The 23696-nt window shown below is 43.6% G+C and overlaps 1 protein-coding gene across 4 annotated transcripts in view; it reads right to left on the bottom strand.

The window, feature by feature from the left end:
• Positions 1-9845: 9845 nt before the first annotated feature.
• Positions 9846-23696, bottom strand: part of ASB5 (ankyrin repeat and SOCS box containing 5) — a 77191-nt gene continuing 63340 nt past the window's right edge. For all 4 annotated transcript variants that reach the window (XM_068278769.1, XM_068278770.1, XM_068278772.1 and 1 more), the window contains 4 exons: positions 21837-21987; positions 20260-20394; positions 16872-17063; positions 9846-14984 (listed from right to left, as the gene is read on the bottom strand). In XM_068278769.1, coding sequence (XP_068134870.1) covers positions 14839-14984; positions 16872-17063; positions 20260-20394; positions 21837-21987 — 624 coding nt within the window. In that variant the 3' untranslated portion in view covers positions 9846-14838. The remainder of the gene's footprint in view (positions 14985-16871; positions 17064-20259; positions 20395-21836; positions 21988-23696) is intronic.

The raw sequence follows: 23696 nt of genomic DNA, 5'->3' as shown, positions 1-23696 counted from the left end.
GGGGGGATCTGAGGGTAGGGGGGGTGATCAGGGGACCCTAGGGGGCAGTTAGGGACCTAACCTAGGGGATAGCGTCCCTAGATAGTGACAGGGAGTGATTGATGGGTTTTATGGGGGTGCTTGGGTGCAAAATGTGGTGTGCTGGGGTGAGCAGGGGGGGTTCTGAGGGCTGGGGTGGGCGATCGGGTGGTCTGTGTGGGTAAAAACGGGTGTTGATATGCTCACAGTAAGGGCTGCCGTCCTCTCTGATGGTCGCACGACGAGTGACCATCAGCGGAGGAGGCAGCCAGTATAATACACTTTGTTACAATAACAAAGTGTATTATACTCCTCTGATTGGCCGGATCGCCGCATTTGAAACCCGCCGGCGCTGCTAATTGGCCGGCGGGTTTCCGTGCAGAGTGGGCGGAGCCTATTGCCGGCGGCGATCGCGTCATTGATGACGCGATCGCCGCACAGCCACCGCTGATGCCGCCCCCGCCGATGGGCGTATTGCGGTCGTTTGGGCCCGGACTTTGCCGCCGCCCATCGGCTGGGGGCGGTCGTTATGTGGTTAAAGTATGTATGAGAGAATTGTCCCCATCAGGGATCCAGAAACAATCCCTCGGGTGGCAATTTGCAGAACTATGTTGTCCAGGCACATCCTGTGCCTTGAGGCCAGTGATTTTCTGTTGCTATGAAGAGGGTGGCGGGCCAATGGCATACGACAGAGCAGCTTTAATCATTTGGCAGGGCTACTAAAAACATTGCAATGATCGTGCTCGGCAATATTGATCGGCGGCCGATCTACACACATAACGATCGTTGGCTAAAATGGTTGTTATTGGCCGTTTCAGATAATGGTTATCGCATGTGTCTATATAACTTTAGAACTGGACCCACTAGCAATCATCGATCACAAATGCTTAAAATTTGCAACTTGTAACGAAAAAAAAAACACCATGATTTTCGGTTTGAAGGAATGCAATTTTGCCTCTCCATTCCATTAGGTGCAATTGCTCGAAAAATGCTGCAGGCTTATCACTAATCATCTGGCAATTTGCATAGCGAATCATCCTGATAAGGTTCTACTGTTGTAGCTCTTTGCCGGACACCAGCAAGTGCCAGCACTCGGCAAGTGCAGGAAAAGTGCTCCTAGTGGTCTCCAGCCCTACAGCTAAGTACACACGTGAGAAATGTCACCCATCCGGGAAGGAATGTGCTGTACAGACACATGAGGCTAGCGATGTGTTCTGTTGCTATGGAGAGGGGTGGAGGGACAATGATGGGCGGAGGATGGATCAGCTTCAGTTGGTCAGCAGGGGGAGGGGTGGAAACAGCATTGTGATCGGTAACGTTTGGGCATTGGGGGTCGTTAAAGATGTGACAGGATGCGAATACAATAATTCCCTCCTCCAATAAAGAATTTAACACCCCCCTGTGGCACAACCCTCAGTTACCGGAACTGAACTACATTGATAATTCTAACCTCTGGACAGCTAAAGGTATTATTTACCTTGGCCAAGTTATCCATAATGCTAATTTTATACCATTCCATACTCTCCAAGCTAAATTTGGCCTTCCGCCAATCTTCGAATGTATGTATCTACAACTTAAACGCGCTCTTAAAGCACAATTTCCCCATGGCCTACCTAATACAAACGTGTCCCTGATTATGGAGACCCTCAAGGACGGTCCTATGAAACACCACATTGGGATAGTATATTCACTACTACTGGAATACCAGTCCGCACATACAATACAGAACTCCCTATCCAAGTGGACGCAATTGGGGGTACAGTTGGATGAGGAGGAATGGGAGGACTGCCTTTTTACCCCCAAGCTAGTTTCCCCGTGTGTGAGTGAAAGACTCATGCAAATTTATACTTTGCATCAAAGCTATCTAATCCCCTCCCAGCTGAGGAAGTTTTCTCCCTCAGCATCAGCCTCATGTCCTAAATGCTATGCCCACAACCCGTCCTTTCTCCATCTCATTTGGCAATGTCCTCCCATAGCAGACTTCTGGAAACAAGTCACTGACTTTCTACATGATGTGATGGGGTCTCCAGTAGACCCAGACATCAAAACCTGTATCCTCAACCTCCTGCACGAAGACACCCCTAAATTCGATAAAGTCCTGATCATGGAATCCCTATTTGCTGCAAAGTAGTGCATTACCTTTAAATGGTTGTCTCCGATCCCCCCTACCCTTGAAGCTTGGAAGAATAGAGTGCGAAAGCATCTGCCCTTTAAGAAACTAGTCTACGCCCATAGAAAATGCCCAAATAAATTTAATCAGGTCTTGGATAAATGGTTAACTCATTAAATCTGTGAAATTTTCTGTTTCAAGTCTTGTATTTGATTCTGGGTCCTCGGGCTCCAGGATCGTAGCTTGGTTCTGATGTATGATTTTATATTTCCTCTGTATAAAAGCCTATTTGTCCAGTGTATAGTTCCTTATACTCTGTATATTTTCTTCTGGTTGTCTGCATACAATGACTATTACCTACTCCTTTTTGTATCAAAAACAGAAGTTGGAGGAGCACTCATCCATAGGAAGGAACTGTTGTGTGCCCAAGCCTTGGATCCCTGTATCCTCAGAATCCTCAGTAGTCAAGTGTAGAAAGGAGGCTGGCACCACCAGAAGTAGAAAAGTAAAAATTAGCTCTTTATTGATCAGTCATAAAATGACAGCATGGTCAAAAATAAGGCTTTGGCGGCGACAGCCCGCTGTTTCGAGCTGCTATAGCTCTTTCTCAAGCCGAACAGCCCATACAAAGTTAGCAACAATGACCACAATGGGGAACAGGCAGTGTGTGATGTCATCAAAACATACCTCCCAGTCAGCTGACCAAGGACAGCCCATCGCAGCATGGCAGAGAAAGTTCCACGTGTATAATGTTGGGCATTAGTTCTAGGCGTGACTTGATTTGAGTCCCGCCATGATGCTATGCATTATATCCTCTTTTTGTGCATCCATTTTTTATGCGCCCTGAAGGCATTTTTGCGACGTTTTTTTCGCATTAATGTGGCATTTGGCATGAACAGTATGCGACTATGTTGCGTTCAGTACCACGCGTTATGCGTCTTTTTGTACGCGTCCATTATAGAGTTATGCGGCCAGGGGGCGTTTTTACGTCGGTTTGTACGCATTATTATTGCGTTGGCATCAGTAGCGGCATGCGGTTATCTAGCGTCCAGTATTACGCATTATGCGTCTTTTTGTACGCATTGTTTTTGAGAATGCGTTTGGATGGCGAGTTACGGCGGCTATTATGCATTGATATCGCGTCTATAGGACGCGTATTATGCGGACATTTGTACGCGTTTACCATGCCATATTAAGATGGATGGGCCATTGGAGCCTGTCCCTATTGGTGCATGTGAACTTTGTTTACAGTGCACTTCCTGCTTTTACATGTGGAACTTTCTCTGCCATGCTGCGATGGGCTGTCCTTGGTCAGCTGACTGGGAGGTATGTTTTGATGACATCACACACTGCCTGTTCCCCATCAGGTCCATCCACATGCCCTTGCACTCTGATTGGTGTTTCTGATTTTGAAATGATTGGCTAATTGATGCATAGACCAGTATATAAGGGTGTGGTCATTGTTGCTAACTTTGTATGGGCTGTTCGGCTTGAGAAAGAGCTATAGCAGCTCGAAACAGCGGGCTGTCGCCGCCAAAGCCTTATTTTTGACCATGCTGTCATTTTATGACTGATCAATAAAGAGCTAATTTTTACTTTTCTACTTCTGGTGGTGCCAGCCTCCTTTCTACTCCTTTTTGTATACTTGTACCTTATTCTGTACTAATTTTTCAATAAACACTTTTGGTTGATGAAAAAAAAAAAAAAAAGATGTGACAGGATGGATCCTTAACCACTTTACCCCCACGCGTACGTATTTCTCCGCCCCTTTTTCCATCCTTTAAAAACCAGGGACGGAGAAACACGTACTTTCCGCGTTCCCGACGCTGCCCGCGCTCCCGCTCGTAAACACGCCGCCCGCCGCTAGTAAAACCGCCGCCGCCCGCTCGCCCAGAGATCAATGAACGGGAAAATCCATTCCCGTTCGTTGATCTAAGCCCCGCAATGATCAGCTGCTCTCCTATGGGCAGCGCGATCATTGTGAGAAAAAACTCACGTGTCCAGCCTCCTTATTCTTCCTCCAAGCTTCCGGAAGGAAGCTTGGAGGTCGCATTAAAACAAAAAGTTACTGTGGCCATCTTGTGGCCAAATAGTAAACTACACCCTACACATTTTTCACATACAAATAAATGACTTTTACACATAAAATTAACTCATTACCTCCCACACTCCCCATTTTTTTTTTTTTTGTAATTAAAAAAAAATTAAAAAATTTACAATTAAAAAAAATACATAAATAGTTACCTTAGGGACTGAACTTTTTAAATATTTATGTCAAGAGGGTATAACACTGTTACTTTATAAACTATGGGCTTGTAATTAGGGATGGACGCAAAACTGAAAAAAATGCACCTTTATTTCCAAATAAAATATTGGCGCCAAACATTGTGATAGGGACATAATTTAAATGGTTTTATAACCGGGACAAAAGGGCAAATACGTTTCATGGGTTTTAATTACAGTAGCATGCATTATTTAAAAACTATAATGGCCGAAAACTGAAAAATAATTATTTTTTTCCCCACATTTTTCCTATTTTCCCATTAAAACACATTTAGAAAAAAATAATTCTTGGCATAATGTCCCACCTAAAGAAAGCCTAATTGGTGGCGAAAAAAACAAGATATAGTTCATTTCATTGCGATAAGTAATAATAAAGTTATAGACGAATGAATGGAAGGAGCGCTGAAAGGTGAAAATTGCTCTGGTGCTCAGGGGGTAAAACCCCTCAGTGGTGAAGTGGTTAATGACCCCCAATGCCCGAGCAATATTGATCTACTGCAGCTGTACACAACGATCATGGGCAGAAACTGTATTTATCGTCATTTTCAGCAGACAACATAGGTAGATACAGGTGCCCCTTAGTATTAGGTAGCCAGACACACCCTCAGTATTAAGCAGTTAGAGATGCCCCAAAATATTAGGTAGGCAGAGGAAGCTCAATATTAAGTAGCTTGAGGTGCCCCGACTGAAGGGAGATCTCATCAGTGGAATGCCGAGTGCTGGGTCAGTAACCTCTAATTTACACTCTCATCAGGGCTCTGCATAGATGAGGCAGGAGGGAGGCACTCAGAGATGGGACTGAACTGCCTTTCCACCATCATACGCCTGTAGACACGTGCCTACAGTGCCTTATGGCAGTGTTCCCCAACCCTGTCCTCAAGGCCCACCAACTGTGCATGTTTTGTGGAAATCCACACAGGTAGGTAATCAGCTCAGCTGAGACACTAATTATCTCACCTGTGATTGTGTGTGGTTTCCTGCAAAACATGTACTGTTGGTGGGCCTTGAGGACAGGGTTGGGGAGACCTGCTTTATGGTATATCTGGCCCTGACCACAATACACCATTGCCTTACTTATCTGAGTATGTTATAAATATTGTGTATTGTTTCACATAAAAAGACTAAATAGGAATATAAAAGTGAAAAAAACAAAACAAAACAGACAGACAGCCCCTCGGCTGTAAATTTTCCCGACCCAGTCATAAGCATGTGAGGCCTTTCCACAGATCCAGACTTAATTCCATTGGCGACCACATGAAACAGCTAAAGGAGAAAATCAAGGTAAAAGTCTGCTTTTTTATAATGGACATACATGTTATTCATTACTTTATTCTTGCCAAGAACATGAAACAGATAAAACTTTTTACATACTGTATATCAAATTACATTTTAATTCTCTGCCAGACATATGTGCAACAAGGTGTATTAATAAATATAGATATTATTTTGGCATTAGTACAGTATAAAAAGAAGTGTGAAAGACCAGCACAATTTGAGCGCAGATCTTTAATCAGGTGAAGAGAGTAGCCCAACATATAAACATTACACAGTGTTTTAAATCTTAACAATTATTCCAATAGATATCCAGCAGATTTGGTCACTCTGATCAAATCTGCTAGAAATCGATGCCTGATCAATTTCTGTTCTAAATCAATTTGATTTAGGGAGCATGGCAGTGGCAGCTTTCAAATTTGGGATGACTAACGTGCAGTGTTGGCAACTGAGCTTACACTCACCTGTCCTCGGGTGCGTGTCTTCTCTCCATAGCCACAGAGCACACTTCCCTGTCTCTTCAACCCCGGAGCACATATGTCCGATGACAAACACTAGAGGCTTCTAATGGACACATTAGATACATGCCACTGGTCCTGTAGTGTTTGGCCTCTAGTGATTGCCACGGGACACAGGTGCCCCAGGAAAGAGGCAGCTAGGGAAAGAAGAACCGTGGTGGCAGACAGGTAAGTGTGGTGCTGGTTACACACAATTCAATTCCCTGTCCGTTTGACAGGTATCGTATGGATATGTCCGTATGTCCTGATCGATAACGGGATCAATTTTCCCATCATAACTCTGCAAAATGAGTCCTGTTATTAAATGGTAGCAGATCGAACATATTGGAAAATAATCATTTGATTCCCATCAGTTGGACGGGAAATTGCATTGTGTATTTGTGTGGCTCCACAGACAATGAAAGCTGAAATCTACTGAAAATCTGGGTACAGTGTGTTGAAGGATTTGATCCTTCTCAGATCTGATGGTCAAATCTGGTGGCCACCTATTAGTGTATAGACTACAATTAGATTTAGCATTATAAAGTCACTGAGACAGGCATATATTTTCCTACAGAGATTTAGCTATATGCTGAGCTGTTTTATTTATCTGACTTTAATTCTGCTTAACTTAGTTATGGCTATTAAAGGTTTTGGCAAATATTTCCTGCAGGAAAAAAAATAAAAAAAAATCAAATAAGCATACATTAAACTTCTGTCCCTAAAATAAATATACAGTATACTTTTCTGTTTTCAGTTCTAACCTTCTGCCTGGAGACAACACCTATATACCTAGTAAATCAGTCTTTTATTTTAGAGATTGGCCAACCTTGGCCTTCACTCACTAAACTACGGCAAAATTGCTGTGCGCAGACAGCACACAGAAATATTACTATTGTCTACACAAGCAACTTAAGGTGCATTGCACACACAGCAGAACGTGCACTGTGTACATAACACACTTTATGCAAATCGTGTGACAAGTGTTGTAGCAACAGTGTTGTAGCAACAGAAGATGTGCAATGTGCCCACCACACATTACGTTGTTTGCATAGACAATGTGGTATACTTACTGTGCGCTGTCTGCTGTGCTCATCTCTGCAGTGATTTACCTGGGCTCCTCTTTTGAACTATCCATCTGTTGCCTCTAAGGCCTCGATTCATGAAAGTGTGTGCGGGTAATGAAATCCGTGCGTGAAAACCCCTGCGCACGGTATTTCACACTTCTGGGTGGTCATTCATAAAATTTTGTCAGTTGCGATAACAGAGCGGAGATCTCCCGCTCTAGGCTGGCGGTAGGCTGGTGGAAGGCATGCGGAAAGGTAGGAAGCTGCCCGAGTCCCTCCGTGCACTCCTCTCAGTGCTGCTGCTTGGGAGGTCTGTCCCATTCACTTGCATGGTTATCGCTACATCCCGAGGTAGCGGTAATCCCCGGCCGCATCCCGCTTGCGGTCATTTTTATGAATGGGCATTTTGATACTTTTGTTAACATAATCACCGCACAAGGCGGTGATTTCTTGCTCTGCTCACGAATGTCGGCTTTTCATGCGGAAAAAGCCTTTATGAATACACATTTTGCTGAGTTATCGGTAAAGTCCTCTGCTTTCAGCATTCCCGCATGCGGGAATGCTTTATGAATCGAGGCCTAAGTTGGAGTTATGTCACAGAGTGGCATGGCCAACAGAGGAAATAATTATCTACGCAATCTCAAGCAGTTAATGTTTAGGCAGTCTCAGGGCTGGATTTACCATAAGGCACTGTAGGCAGGAGCCTACAGGCGCCAAATAATAGAAAGGCAGCTTACTCTACTCTTTGACTGCCTTCCTCCCTCCTTCCCTATGCAACTTAATAGTACGGGTACCTCTAATACTAAGGGGCACCTGCAGCTACCTATGACAGGCAAGGGAAGTAAGGGAGAAGGGACATCTGGGTCAGCCAGCAAACTTGCAGTGCTGATTAGTTGGGGGTTGTAGGTTCATGGAGGGCAAAGTCTAAGGTGCTAACACAACTGTGCCTATAGGCTCCTGTGATGTAAATCCGGGCCTGGGCAGTCTAAGAAATTGTATGTGTATTAATATAGCTGGCCCTATGCTCTCCACTCCTTTCTCACTAATACCATTTATATAATAAATTTAGTTATATAATATAATTATATAATATAATTTAGTATAGAAAGTGTGTGCAGCAATGGGTAGTCACTTGAGGCTCTTATACTAAAAATTTCCAATAGCAGTCAAGTGAATATGTGATATGGTGTGCAGGCTACATTAACCCTTATACACTTTCCTCGATTTAGATATCAACACTTATACCAACATGTTTAACACAATACTACACAATCAGCCACTGCTTTGTCTTCCACATTTTAGCATTGGGTACAAAGGCTGAATAGAGGTAGATGTTTAAAAAGGTCTGTAGCTACAGCATGAGGGCTACTGTGGCTACTGAACACAAAGGGCAGCACAACTGCTGAGAGGTTAGTGCTCTTACCAGTGAGGCTTCGTTTACATTGGTAGCGTGCAGAGGCCTGTTTAAGTGCATGATAAAAAACGCATGCATTGATATACATTTCATAACGCGTTTCAGTACGCTTTTTTGAAGCAGACCCATGCATTTTAAATGCACTTAAACACACTTGAACACGTTTTTCTCCACCATGCGTTTTCCTTATTTGATGTAGCAGTTGTCAATAAAGATTTGGTTTTAATAAAGATTTGTTTATAAAAAGGTGTTGTTTTTTTAATTAGTGGTGAAAATTGCCTCTCTAAAGCCCATTGCTATGCGCTAAAAAAGCACACCCATTCACTTGCATTGCTGTGCATATCACAACGCACAAACATGCATGCAACACCACGTTTCATAAATGGACAGTAACGCAGTGCATAGCTGTGAACGTGGTACATTAGAATCAATGGAAAAAGCTGTACCTAGCAAAGTGCAACATGCTGTGTAAAGCATACAGTGACGTCCCTAGTGTGAACGAGGCCTAACACTGTAACAATCAATCTGATCTCCAGCAAGGACATATTTTGTATACTTCCTGTTCTCTAGCCAAGTGAGTATAATTTTCCTCCTGCAGACCAAGTACACACTGATTAATTGGCTCTCCCAACTGGCCCAACCCGAACTCGCCAAAATTTCTGTAAATGCTTGTAGTAAGGACATCTAACTATAAGCTTGTTTAGGGACAGTGACATATATGGAAAGCAACAAATGTTTAGTATACGTATGTAAAATTAACATGAGTCAAAGACCAGACACAGAACATTTGTATTGCGCTTTTCTCCTGGCGGAATCAAAGCGTCAGAGCTGCAGCCACTAGGGCGTGGTCTTTAGGTTGCGGCAGTGTTAGGGAGTCTTGCCTCACTGAATAGGTGCTGGCTTACTGAACAGGATGCGCTGGAATTTGAATTCTGATCTTTTGTGTCAGAGGCAGAGCCCTTAACCAGTACACTATCTAGCTACTGGACATGGAAATCCCATTTGTAAGCTCTTTAAAATGTTTCCACGTTGCTGCAATGTATACCCCTCTCTGAGTGTAGGATGAACTGGTTCACCACAATGTTATTTATTTTAGTAATAACTATGACTTTGAAAGGACATTTATACTGTTATAAATGGTTTATTATAAGCCCCTCGGATATCAGAAGACTGTTACTAACTCCTGTTGATTTAGGCAGGACAATTTATTGATTGCTACAGTATCTTACAAAAGTGAGTTCACCTCTCACATTTTTATAAACATGATATCTTTTCATGGGACAACACTGTCAGTGTACAGCTTGTATAATAGTGTACCTTTGTTGCCCCATCAAATTACCTCAACACAGCCATTGATGTCAAAAACACTGGCAAGAAAAGTGAGTACACCCTTAAATAAGGAATGTCAAAATTATGTCTAATTCATGGGCGGCGCTACACTGTATAAGGTCTCAGAGAAAAAAAACACATATATCAGTAGCTAAATATTGGCTGTACTTACATGACATATGCATTTCACTGTCCAAGTTTGGATTTCACAGAATTTTTATATAGTATTTGCAGAGATTGATGCTCCTGACAGTTCATGGCAGGTTCCATCTTTGACTGTATTGTCTGAAGCCAATTGTGATGTAATATCCTCCCTTACCTTGCTTCCTGATTGATGATTCTTTAGCCCTCCCAAGTCCCAGCCCTCAGACACTCCCACCAGTCTCTGGTCTAACGGGCAGATTGTCTGTCACTCAGCAGGGGGGGAGGGGTGCGGGCGATCGTGCTGTCAGTGGGGGGGGTGCGGGCGATCATCCCAGGGGCTGTCAGATGAACAGAGGTGAGCCGTTTTAGTTCGATACTGGGAAGTTCAGATCTTTTCAATGATTCTGATGATTCGAATCGAATCATTGAAAAGATCCGGATCTTTGAACCGAATCTTTGAATCATTTGTAGCAGAGTGAGAGGTGCAGCAGGAAGATTGTGCTTGTGCACAGAAGCTGCAGTTCCTGTTTCTTCCAGACATCCACTGTAAACCGAATTGCGGATGATTCGACACACAAAAAAGATCCGGATCAAAGATCCGAATCGTTCATGATCTGGACAACACTACAGTGCAGTGAATATTAATTAGCCATGTGGCTAGGAACAATAGCCGACTCGTGCAGTATACTCTAATGCAATGTGTGCACTGTGAACAGCACATTGATTTTTCAGTGCTGTGAGTTGGGCTGTGTTAAGCTAAGTACGCACATGGGAGCGTGTGCGTGACAGTTTGTCGACAGCTCGTCGCCAGGTCCCTCTGCATCCACACGGCAGCAGAGGGATTAGCGATGCGGCGGAAGCTGTCGCCGAGGTTCCTCCCCCCGCCGGAAGCTCCGTGTGCTGTGTGTGGGTAGCTGTCGCTAGCCCGCATACACATGCGGGACTAGCGACAGTTCCGGCGAGGTTGCGGCGACGGCTGTAGCCGGCGATTGAACATGTCAATCGCCTGGCGACAGCTCCGACGGGCGACGGTTCGGAGCGCGCGCGTCATACACACGGGCGAACTGTCGCCGCAACATGCGCGTGCCACGCGGTTGCGGCGACGGCCGTCCCCCGTGAGTATGGACCTTTACAGGCTGCTGTAACGTGAGCCTGTAACGTCCCACTGTGAAAGCAGCCTTAGGACGGGATAGGGAAACGAAGGGGAGGACCAGGGAGTGCAGTGGAGAGAAAAAAAACCCTCCCAGCATGCTCAGCACCTTCTGTTATGCGGCCTGCTGCCTCCTTAGCAGCCTGGGGATAAAGAGGATTGCTATTCAGCCAACAACGAAGTAAGAGAGATTTTTAACTTCAGTATTGCCTTTTAGGCTTCCTTCTAACCTGTTTAACACAGGAGAATAGAGGTTTAAATTAGCTTTTTTTTGCCTAACAGTTACTCTTTAAACAACTCCATGTCAGCCTGAGTCTATGTAGGCATTAAGTTAACCAAGGATCTTATCTATTTGCCATGAATACCTCACAATCCTTGCAAGATATTAATGTATCTGGATGACACTTATATTGGCAAAAAAATCTCTCTACCTCCTTCTGATTGTATTGTCAGTCAACAGTAATAGAGTCTGAAGAAGGCTTACACGCTTACTGTTTTTATTTTAAATCAGTCAATAAACTAGAGCTCAGAGCTTACAAACAATACGTTTTGAATCAGGGTAATAATCCTGCTTCAAAACTTCCTGTCTGTAAAATACAAGCTCTGGTCATCAGCAATGCTTATCTACTAAGGAAATACACACAGTGTCTCTCTCCCGCTTACCTCGTCCCCCTCCCCTTACTTGTAGAGTCGTGACACACAGGCTGGGGGCTGGAATGATTTGTCTGTGATCTGACCACACAGGAGTAGCTTGCTAGCAAACTAGTTAAGTCCCTCTGTAGGTAACTTTCCTTCAATAATAGCACCGTCACTTGGTCAATCTGCTCTGCTCAAAAGCAAACATTTGGTTCCTATCATTGTTGAACTAGTTAGCCTTAATTTTATCAGTTGAGGCAAAACATATCTAAATCTTGCCATACAAACATTGATTTTGATCACCCAAATGTGCCCCTCCAGCCAGCCATTTGAAGCTGGAGCCGCCACTGGTCTAATTAGACATTTTCCCACCAGGGTCATGTTGCTTGCTAGTGTAACAAGGTCTCTGGTGTGAACGGGTAGCAGGTGTATTAAATAGGGTGCTTTCACTCTCACACTCTCTTATACTGGTCACTAGAAGGTCAACATGGCATCTCATGGCAGAGAACTCTCTGAGGATGGCCTAGTTTATAAGAACATGGCCAACACTGAAAGTGAGCTGCATCAGACCATACAACAGTTTAGTTGAGTGCATGATGCCTGCTCAGCTTCATATCCAGAGATTGCCTTTTGCAAATAGACATATGAATGCTGGCAGAATTGCTGTAGAGTTTAAAGGGGTGGGTGGTCAGCCTGTCAATTCTTAGATCACATGCTGCACACTGCATAACATCCATCTGCATGACTGTCATCCCAGAAAGAAGCCTCTTCTAAAGATGTTGCACAAGAAATCCCGTAAACAGTTTACTAAAAACATGCAGACTAAGGACATGGATTACTGGAACCATTTCTGATTAGACCAAAATAAACGTATTTGGTTCAGATGGTGTCATGCGTGTGTGGCAGCAACCAGGAGAGGAGTGCAAAGACAAGTGTGTTGGTGGGAGTGTCATGGCTGGGAGCTGCATGAGCACTGAGGGACGAGCAGTGATCACATCGCATTCAGCTAGTTCAGCTATGACTTGGCTACTCAGTAGTCAGTTTTAACTGCAGGATCATCATATGGCTACATAATGCAGAAGAATAGATGTCCAAGGTAGGAAACAGCACTTCCGTTTCATGATATAACAGTGGATTCATATACATGGATTCACCACATGGTCCCTTTATTAGAAGGATAGATCATAGCCTGCATACCATGTCTGATTACCAATGGTAGTTTTTTGTATGTGAGGTGAAACACCAAAGAATATATTTTCATGAGATGTCTCTCTCCAGAGTTCAGATACCACAAATAAATCTATTGGGATGGAAGTTCAATACAGCCATAATCAACAGAAATGGACAACACTCAACTGATGTCTTTGGATATCTTTCTATTAGAGTCATACTGAGTTAAGGTGGCCATACACTTAAAGATGATTGATATCAAAATCTAATCAGAGAGTGATCTATTACCATCACACACTGTATGTAGATTTTCAATAGATTTGTGGAGTGGCTACTGCCTCCAGGTCTCCCCATCTACTGTGCCCGCCCCACCCTTTCCCGGGCCATGCAGAGTGTTGGCAGGGGAGCGTATGCTCACCTGTTCTCCGGTGCACTTCATCTGTATGCTTTCTCCATTGCCGCTGGGGCACCTGTACCCCTTGTCCCAGTTGCACATACCCTATGTCAGCATGAACATGCCATGGGGTCACAGGACACACGCACCCAGCAGCAATGGAGAGAGAACACAGAAGAAGCACGCCAACTAATAGGTGAGTGTTATCTCTTTGCTGCAACAGGTCTGAGGGAGCATATTTTAAATGGGATGGGTGGTACATTGGTTCTCCCAAAATATCACGGCTACTGCAGCGCACCCACCCACACCTTTTTCAAATGAGATCTTTCCAGCCTGAACGATCGATAGTTTCGATCAATTTCAGCTTTAAATTGGTCAAAATTATGATGGGGTGGCTACTTTGCGACATCAATCTTTGGCAGATTCAAACATAATGATTGAATCTGCTGAGAAAACCAAGCAAGTGTATGGCACCTTAAAGTGCACTGAGCATAACTTTGTACTTTTTAAAAAACAAAACTCCCCATAAGGGACGTTTGTAATAGTGTTTACTGCTGAGGGTCAGAGGGAGTACCATTACTTTCCTACAAGGTACTGATCCTCCAGCCCCTGGCCCGTCCAGCATCCTGTGACCCCCATACCCCCAGCAGCCCACACTATTATGAACCTCCCTTATGGGGAGGTTCAATCTATAATAAGTAGAAAAATAATGTGCAGTGCATTAAGTAGTTTTTAGAAGGTTTTGTTAATTAAAAGACGTTAAAGTTCAAATTTTAACCCCCTTGCCGGTCTAATTCCTGGGTTCCTTTGGCGATCAGAGTAAGCAGGAAATCCCGTTCAGAAAGGGATTTCCTGCCGGGCTTCCCCGGTTGCCATGGCGACGGGGCGGGATGACGTCACTGACGTCAGAGGGAATCCCGATCCACCCCTCAGTGCTGCCTGGCACTGATTGGCCAGGCTGCGCAAGGGGTCTGAAGGGGGGGGGGGGCAAGGTGCTAGCTGCATGTAACAAAAAAAAAAATATGCAAATCGGCCCAGCGGGGCCTGAGAAATCCTCCTGCGCAGGTTACCACGAGCTGAGCTCGGGATAACCGGCAAGGAGGTTAAAGACCAAAGGGACCTTGTTACTGTGTATGAAAATATAACTTGTATATACCATACACAAAACAATTATACAAATGAAGTCTCAGCTAAGCAAAATAATCTTTTACAATGATAAGTGCACAGTTATTGTTTTAGAGGTGAAGAGCTATATAAATCACTAAATCCATGATCTGTCTTGCTTGATGAAGGGTGAGTTTGACACTATTCACACATAATGTGCAGGTAAAAATTCCAAGCAGATATTAAAAGATTAAAAGTTCCTCATTTTTTCTCGATACTGTAAGAAACCCTTCAGTACAGTTGGCAGCTGCAGGTGTGAAATAAGATGTAATCTGGCTTGTCCAAGGCAGTTTCGGATGCACAGTCGGCACAGCTGACATAGTGAACATGGGTTGGCTAGAAAAAGATAAGAAAGAATGAAAAACACTGCTCATCTTACTATCAACATATACTGCACGATAGGGAAATAAATTCACTAAACTAACGAGCATAATGGTTAGAGATGATCAGGAAGATCCTAATGTAATGTAATTCATTGATCAACTCTAATAATGGCATTCTGTGAATAAAATGTGAAACAGTGGTTTCCACTACTGTTCATCTGGCTGCACCCAGACTCTTTGCCTGGATGTAGAGAAGCACCCAGCTGGTAAACATAGCTAATTTGTCAAGCTAAAAGCTTTGGAAGGTTTGGATGGATGAGGTCCCGGGGGGGGGGGTTTGGAGGAAGGTTGGGTTATGGTGGTAAGCAGTAGGTTTAGGTTTCTGATTACAGCATTGGGCCATTGTTTGAGGTTGGGCATCATTTCAATATTGTAAGTATAGGGTTAAGCTTAGATGAAAAGTTTAATTAGGATTAGGCTTTTGTAGGGAAAAAAAGTGTGGTGGTTAGAATCAAGGTTAAAGGGATGTAAAGAAAGTTAGGACTGGGACTGATATGCATGTGCATGAAAAATACTTTACATCTGCAATAAGGTTAGGAGTGAGGTTAGGGTTATTTTGGTTGGGAATTTTGGGGCCATGAGAGGCCATGCAGGATGAGTATTAAGGTGTGCGCTAATAAGCATAACATGCCACACCCAGTTGAACACATGCATACATTTATGCTAGTTGTACTGCCATTCAGCTATAAATTCATTTTCAGGAAATACATTTTTCCCTATGAGCCTGATGCACGATGTGGCGATAATTTTGATGAGTGCACTGTGATTTTACAGGTACTAATGCCAGGGAGTAGCATACATTCCGTTATTAGCGCAACATGCAGTACTGGAGTAAGGCATACAGTAACGTGTGGCTTACAGCACGATTATTATAGTAACATGCGTTGCACTAATAGGATAACGCATGCTGCTCCTTTGGCATTAGAACCAGTAAAATTGCTGTGCGCAACTTGCACATTGCAAACTTACCGTCGCTTCGTGCATCAGACCATATTACTCTTGCAGGTGGAACTGTGTCTTGGAGCCCTGTTGCAGCCTGCTTTTGAATCGTTCACTTCACACAGCAGAGAAAACTTGTGAGAAGGCTGTTTGCTAAACTGTACAGACTTGCCACTTCAGAAGTGCAGGCTGCCACCATAAACAAGGTTCTTCTGAGCCTTGGTGAGTTTCAGCATTTATATGGATTCCTGGTTTTGCAGCCCAGGTATGACACCTCCCACCAATGCCATGCTGCCTCCTACCCCATGCCACACCGCCACTTGTCCCTGCCATACTTTCTTCACGGATTTGAGGGGCTGCTACTATTCACCCACCCCTACTCCAATACTGAGATCAGGTAACTATCAGGTGAGGAAGCAAGAGGAAGAAACATTCCCACCTCACAATGAGATAATCAATCATATTCATAAGAGATTGCCACATGTATTCCTGCATTGTCATATTGCTGTATGTCACTCCTGAATATTGTCTGTAATTTTAACTAATGTCCAGCGCTGCGTAATATGTTGGCGCTTTATAAATACAATACATAAATAAGACATTTCTTTGACTATTGCTAAAAAGTGCTGGTTGCGGATCACTTTCGTATGTTATTTACATAACCACACTGAAACAAGAAATATGCTGCAATGTTAATCTTTTGCCTTAAGATATTTCTCACTCACTGACTTGGTAGCATCTGATCTGCTTATGCTTTCTGAGCCACTGACTCAACATGTATTAAAGACAGAGGATCAGCAATATAGCCAGACATGATAAAGGAATAAAGATGGCACCTTGCAAATCTCTCTTTCTATCTGCTTAAAGTAAGGTAGACTAACACGTGAGGGTAAAAGCTCACCTTCATACAGGAGTAACTGTCTTTCCACTGGACTCCTTGGAACAGCTACATCAACTGGCCGTTTGAAGTCTGTGTTTCTGGCATTAATGTCTGCCCCAAAGTCCAGCAATAGACTCACAATATCTGTACTTGCTTGCTGTGCAGCAGTGTGTAGCGGAGTATCCAAGTGTCTACCTTGCTGTACTTGAGCACCTAGAAGGAAGGGAAACACACTCGGTACCTTCTGAGGGTTAATACAAGTTGACAAATATACATTTTGGGTCTTATTTACAAGAGCAGATGTAAACAGTGACCTACCACATTGAGGCGGCTTTTACATCTAAGCGGTGTGGTGATCTGTACTGTATCGGTGTACTGGCCTTGGCTGAAAAACACCTTGCTGCAAATTGTAAATCTACCCATCTGTCCACTGATGTAGTATTTAATCTCCTACATAAGAGCATGTTGTCTGAATACATCTTGGCAAAAATTAAAGAGACCATACCTAACTGTTTTGAAAACTTAGACTCCATGGATAACGTAGCAAGACAACCTAAGCCTGCCCTACATCCTTTATTCCTTTTAATTTCCATTCCCCCGGCATATCATGTTTCTACTCTTGTTCAGGTAGGCAATCCGCACTGTGCTCCCTGGAGACTTGGTACACGTATCTCGGTTTGGTTCTATGTTTACTGTAGAATCATGAGTTATCCCTACCTGTCTCTACCCTTCCTCTCCCTCTTGCATTGGCCCAATAGGCTTGATGTGGCAACACTCTTGGGCCATTCCCAGCTATCCTACCCTTCCCCCTAGTATTGAAAAATGGGATTGGACAATTGTAATGTTTATGCTTTGTAAACACTGCTGCCCCCTTGTGTGGGGATCATTTGAGATATATGTCTTTGTAATTGATTCTATCGTTCGATAAACACCCTTGAAACTAAAATATGTTTATTGTAATTATAAAATGGAATTAATTTTTTGGGTGATCCTCACTGCTTTCTTGATGATTAATTGTCCGCAGTTCCATCTTGTCAGTAAGTCGGTTAAATCTCTTCAACCAGGTGCGTCTGACGTCACTGGGCAGCGGGAGATTCGCCAATCCAGGAACACCTGTACAGCGGAGGTACGAGATGCCGGAACCGCACAAGAGAGGGATACTGCTGGGCTGCAAAGGTCTGATAGGCTTCATAACCATCTGGTTCAAGTGAGTGCGCTTATATGCGCAGGTCCAATACGCTAACTGTCAAGGCTGTTTTACGCTATGTTTTGTTTTATTTGTTTTTATATGTACTGTGGATTAAATACTGGATTTATACCTTTGGAAAATTGGAGCAGTGGAATCTGTGGCCTTTGTGTTGACATACTAGACCCACCTGGATTCTGAGGTGGTGTCAATCTGGTGAGCTGCTATATTGAAGGGGTGTTTGTGGTTTGAGACACGGAGTGGAGCACGGCAATTCACATTGCATGCAAGGGTGGCTGCATGCTTATTGCAATATCATTTTTACAGTAAAGCACTATCTGGAGCCTTTCTTTCTAATTTTGCAGATCATAAGAAGAAGAGCGCTGTCACAATCTTTGTTTAACTGCTTTGAAGATAAGCAGCTAGTATAGGGAAAGCATCTGTCAGGAACGGAAGAGGTTAAACACTGCTGAAGGGCTGAAAGGGAAATTTTATTGGTTCCTCTCTCTCTGCTCACTACCTGGGTGGTAGAAACTTTTGTTCCACCTGCAAAGCCTGCACTTCCTATCAGCATCGGATCAGCAGGACCTGAAGCAGACAGGAGCTGTTTCTATTCCTCTTGTCAGTCACAGCTTATCCCCTCTGCTTGTGGCTTTCACAGTGTTACCGTTCTCCTATCGCCAGCCCAGAGCAGGCGGTAATTTTTTGGCTTGTTATCGCATGTTCTAACTTTTATGAATTGACATTTACTGACATATTTCCCACTCAAGTCAGTAATTTACCTCACTGCTCGGTAATTGTAGCTTTTCATGCGGTAACTGCTTTTATGAATTGACACTTTCCTAAGTGCTTGGTAAAGTCAGCTGTTTTCAGCATTACCGCATGCGGTAATGCTTTATAAATCGAGGCCAATGTGGTAATAGGTTTTTACTGCTTTCTCTATTCCATTCACAGTTATGCCCTGGCTGTGCTAACATTAGAGCCCACTGTGTCATTGCGGAGATCGAGGAATTATCCTGAGTCTAAACACAGACAGCAATAATGGCCACAATTCACTAAGACTTACTAGTGATAGCTAAGCAAGTGAAAACCTATCACTATACATCGATTAGTATTTTAAAGGTCCGTACACACGCCGGACTGGAGGCAACGACGGGTCAGTCGTCACCTCCCGCTGGGTGGGCGTTCCAACAACAGTCCGGCGTGTGTACGTACTGTCGGCAGACTGATACGGCTGTTTCTGAGCGATCCACCGGGCGGATCGCTCAGAAGCAGCCGTATCAGTCCGCCGACAGTGCGTACACACGCCGGACTGTCGTTGGAACGCCCACCCAGCGGGAGGTGACGACGGACCCGTCGTTGCCTCCAGTCCGGCGTGAGTACGGACCTTAAGTGTTATTCCACTAAAGAAGCTTGCCCTATTTACATGTAGTGATAAGTTTTACAGTGAGAGTGTTATCTTATCACTCACTTAAGTTAACACCTCTGTAGTTATTCTTACATGCAGTAGATAGGGAGTGGAGGAGCACATGCAGGCAGAATGTAGCTTGGCCCCTCCTGCTGCCTTCTCTGTTGGGGAGATTACAGCTAGCCTGCAGTAGGACCCTTTGTATGGCAGCCAGGGAAGAAGAAAGACAGGCGGTGTCTCCATGTGTAAGTGTGTCTGCGTATGTGGCTGTGTGTGTGTGGCTTTATGTCTATCTCTAACTTCCTCTCTGTGTGTCTACTGTGTATTTCTCACCATACATTGTTCTATTCTCTCCTTCTGCATAAAATACTAAAAAATTAAGCAGGCAGCTCCGAATCCTCCACTTTACATTTCAGTCTCTAGTAACACTCCACATAATAACAGCTGAGGGTAGGGGATAATTCCTTACACACTTTTGAGTTGTTATCACGTGCATTTCTCTCTGTGAAGCAACATCCCATCTTTAAGTTTAGAATTCAGTCATTATTCTAAGGACTTAGGAATCAATCCTTAACTTAAGGACACAATCCTTAATACTGCATGAGGTAAATTGCTTAGTGAATAATAGATTTATCACCATTGTGATGACAGTAAAAACATCTCAGAGTCATTATTAAAGACAGAAGATAAGCTTAGTGAATTGTGGCTCCATCCCTTCCCCACTGTATTCAAAACTGCAACATTGTTGGAGTATCAAGGTTTATTTTACTGTACATGTTTTAAAAATGTGACATGGAGGTTAGTTTTACACTGACCTGCATATAGAAGTTTCCTCACACAGGCTATGTGCTGTGCTTTACATGCCACATAAAGAGGAGTGCCCAGGTGAGGAATATCTTGGTCCACATCTATACCCCATGAAATCAGGGCCTCCAGACAGTCACTGTGACCTAGAAGTACACAGATTACATTAGAATGCATTAGTGGAAAATGTTTAACAAACCTTAAGCTGCTTCTAAAACCAGAATAGATTGCATGTTCTTCACTTTAGCATAATATGCTAAGACTATTAACTATGAAATAAGCCAATCCATTAAGAAAACAGTGATCTATTTTGCTTCTTGTTCACGACTCCCAATTTGACAAGGGTGCCATCCTAATCATCTGCTCATATTGCTTAACCTTTTCCCACTCCTAGACATCCTACTTTGTTATTACTGGCTGAGCCTGGTCAGCATGGCAGAGATGCAACTGAGATGAGGTAGGTAGGACACCCTGCTGACGGATTGCATATATTTTACATAAGCCACCCTGCTGACAGATGGCTTATATTTTACATGTGGCTGTAGGGGCGTAACAACACCCCTCCGTGCTCCTTGGCAAACAGATCAGCATGGGTCCCCTGCAGCCTCACGCACCCCCAAGGAGACCAACGGCTAAGTATGCGCAGTGGAGCACTTTGTGAAAACATTCACCTGTTCCCATTTTGTTGGGTTTTCTTCCCGCGTCCGAGCAGTTACTGTGATGCATGCCTGGATCCCGATGATGCATGTCAATGTCATGTAATCAGGAGAGGAGGCAGCTTAAAGGGATACTGTAGGGGGTCGTGGGAAAATGAGTTGAAGTTACCCGGGGCTTCTAATGGTCCCCCGCAGGCATCCTGTGCCGGTGCAGCCACTCACCGATGCTCCGGCCCCGCCTCCGGTTCACTTCTCGAATTTCAGACTTTAAAGTCTGAAAACCACTGCGCCTGCGTTGCCGTGTCCTCGCTTCTCCTGATGTCACCAGGAGCACACGGCGCAGGCACAGACCATACTGGGCCTGTGCAATACCCTCCTGGCGCCATCAGCATGAGCGAGGACACGGCAACACAGGCGCAGTGGTTTTCAGACTTTAAATTCTGAAATTCCAGAAGTGAACCAGAGGTGGGGCCAGAGCATTGGAAAGTGGCTGCGCGGGCACAGGATGTCTGTGGGGGACCATTAGAAGCCCCGGGTAACTTCAACTCATTTTCCCCTGACCCCCCTACAGTGTCCCTTTAAAGCAAGTGTCTGCTGGGAGGAGGAGGAGATGTGCTGAGATCAGGCATTTTATTGACAAGTTTGATCATTTCACCTAGGAGAAGAAGTTGGGCCTGTAGGCCATATTCAATTAACCTTTTCTTCTGAGTTTTCTCCTAGGAGATCATTTTTCATCTTCGATTTAGAATAACGTTTTAGCACTTTGCAATATAAAAAGTATCAAATAGTAGATGAAAAAGCAGTATCAAAATTATGTTTTGTTATTTTGACAAATAGCCCATTCCTGAATCAATTTTTATTACAAACACTGAAATAAACCTTGGTTGTTTCACAGTAACGTATTGCACTTAGATTTGGAAGTCGTAAATTACCTTTAGATGCTGCCTCATGAGCAGGTGAAGGAAGACATGGTTCCAGCTGTGCTTTTGCTCCATATTCCAAAAGCAGCTCCACACAGCTTGCGCTGCCTCTCGAGCATGCATTAAATAAAGGAGTCACCCCATCAATAGTTGTGGCATTCACCTAAAACATACCAAACATGCCTTGGGATAGACACGGTGACTTGCTTCAGAAAGACCTGATGAGCTCTGATACAAGACAAATATAAAGCAGCTCTATGGCACTCACGACAACGGACAAGGGGACATGATCTGTGTTTGGAAGAAAAATGTTTTTGCCATCTATTTACAAAGTGGCTCTTTACAGTGAAAGTGGTTAAAATCGGCAATATCATGCCTTAAAGAAGAACTGTCGCGAAAATCTTAAAATTTAAAACATATACAAATAAATGCATTTCTTCCAGAGTAAAATGAGCCATACATTACTTTTCTCCTATGTTGCTGAAATTACATTAGGTTGTAGAAATCTGACATTGCCGTTTTTGGTTAGTCCATCTTTTCATGGGGGATTCTCAGCATGGCTTTTTTTCTTTATAAAGACACTCCCTGAAAAAGATTTATACAAAGATGCTGGACAGCCTCCCAGCTCGCTGCACACTTTTTTTGGCAGTTGAACGGAACAATTGCCATTCAATTAGTGCTTTTGAAAACAAAGAAAACCCTGATAATACCCCCACCCCCATGAGAAGATGGACTAGCCCAAAATCTGTCGGTAATGTCAGATTTCTACTTCTTGCTGTAACTGACGGCAACATAGGAGAAAAGTAATTTATGGCTCATTTAACTCCGGAAGAAACATACTTCTTATCTGTATATGTTAACATGTATTTTCAATTTTAAGATTTTTGCGACATAGGTCCTTTAAGAAGTAGTTATGGCAAAACTATATCTGCATTTAAAGAGGGCTTGGATACTTTTCCTTGCATTGTTCCACATCTGCGGCTATAATTACTAGGTAATTCCAGGCAGAGTTTATCCAGGGATTTATTTGACTCCCTTGTTTAGTCGAAAAGGAATTTTTCCCCTTTTAAAAAGGATCCGTGACTGAGCGGAGCTATTTCTGCTGGAGCCTGAGCGGAAAGCTGCTGATGCGCCAACATGCAATGGCGACAAGCAGACTTTAGAATCCAGAGGCTTTCCCCTACTGTGGTAAGTACAGGCCAGGGGCAACTGTAAAGGTTTTTTTGCCTACCCCTGGATCAACTGGTGAATATGTGAGTACAAAAAGTGAGGATAACCAATTTCTCCTCAAAATGCAATGGATTGACATGGATACATATTCTAGTTTTCAAAAATTAGACCAACAATATCAATTGTAGTTTTTTACCTATACATCCTTGTTTTCTTCCTGGTCTGACTCATATCTCGGTATATATGATATCTTAAAGTTTATATGATTATAGCAATGTTTCCTGTTTTCAAGTCATGGTGAAATTGCTATTTAAGGCCCAGTGCACACCAAAACCGCTAGCAGATCTGCATAACACTAGCGGTTTTGGGAGCAGATTTCAGAGCGATTCTAGGCATGTTTAGAGAGGATTTCTAAACATACCTAGTGGTTTTGGCTGCGTTTTTGTGTAACAGATTACACAAATTGTTACAGTAAAAGCTGTTACTGAACAGCTTCTGTAACAAAAACACCTGGCAAACCACTCTGAAGTAGCGTTTTTCAGAGCGGTTTGCGTTTTTCCTATCCTTTACATTGAGGCAGAAACGCTTGCTACAATCCTCAAACCACCGGTGTGCACCATCTCATTGAGATACATTAACCGAGCGGTTTGACAGGTGGATGCGGCCGGCGGATAGCATCAAAAACAGCTCGGTGTGCACTGG

This window comes from Hyperolius riggenbachi, chromosome 1 (assembly GCF_040937935.1).
Source record: "Hyperolius riggenbachi isolate aHypRig1 chromosome 1, aHypRig1.pri, whole genome shotgun sequence".
Lineage (NCBI taxonomy): Eukaryota > Metazoa > Chordata > Amphibia > Anura > Hyperoliidae > Hyperolius > Hyperolius riggenbachi.
This window is presented reverse-complemented; position numbering and strand designations above follow the sequence as displayed.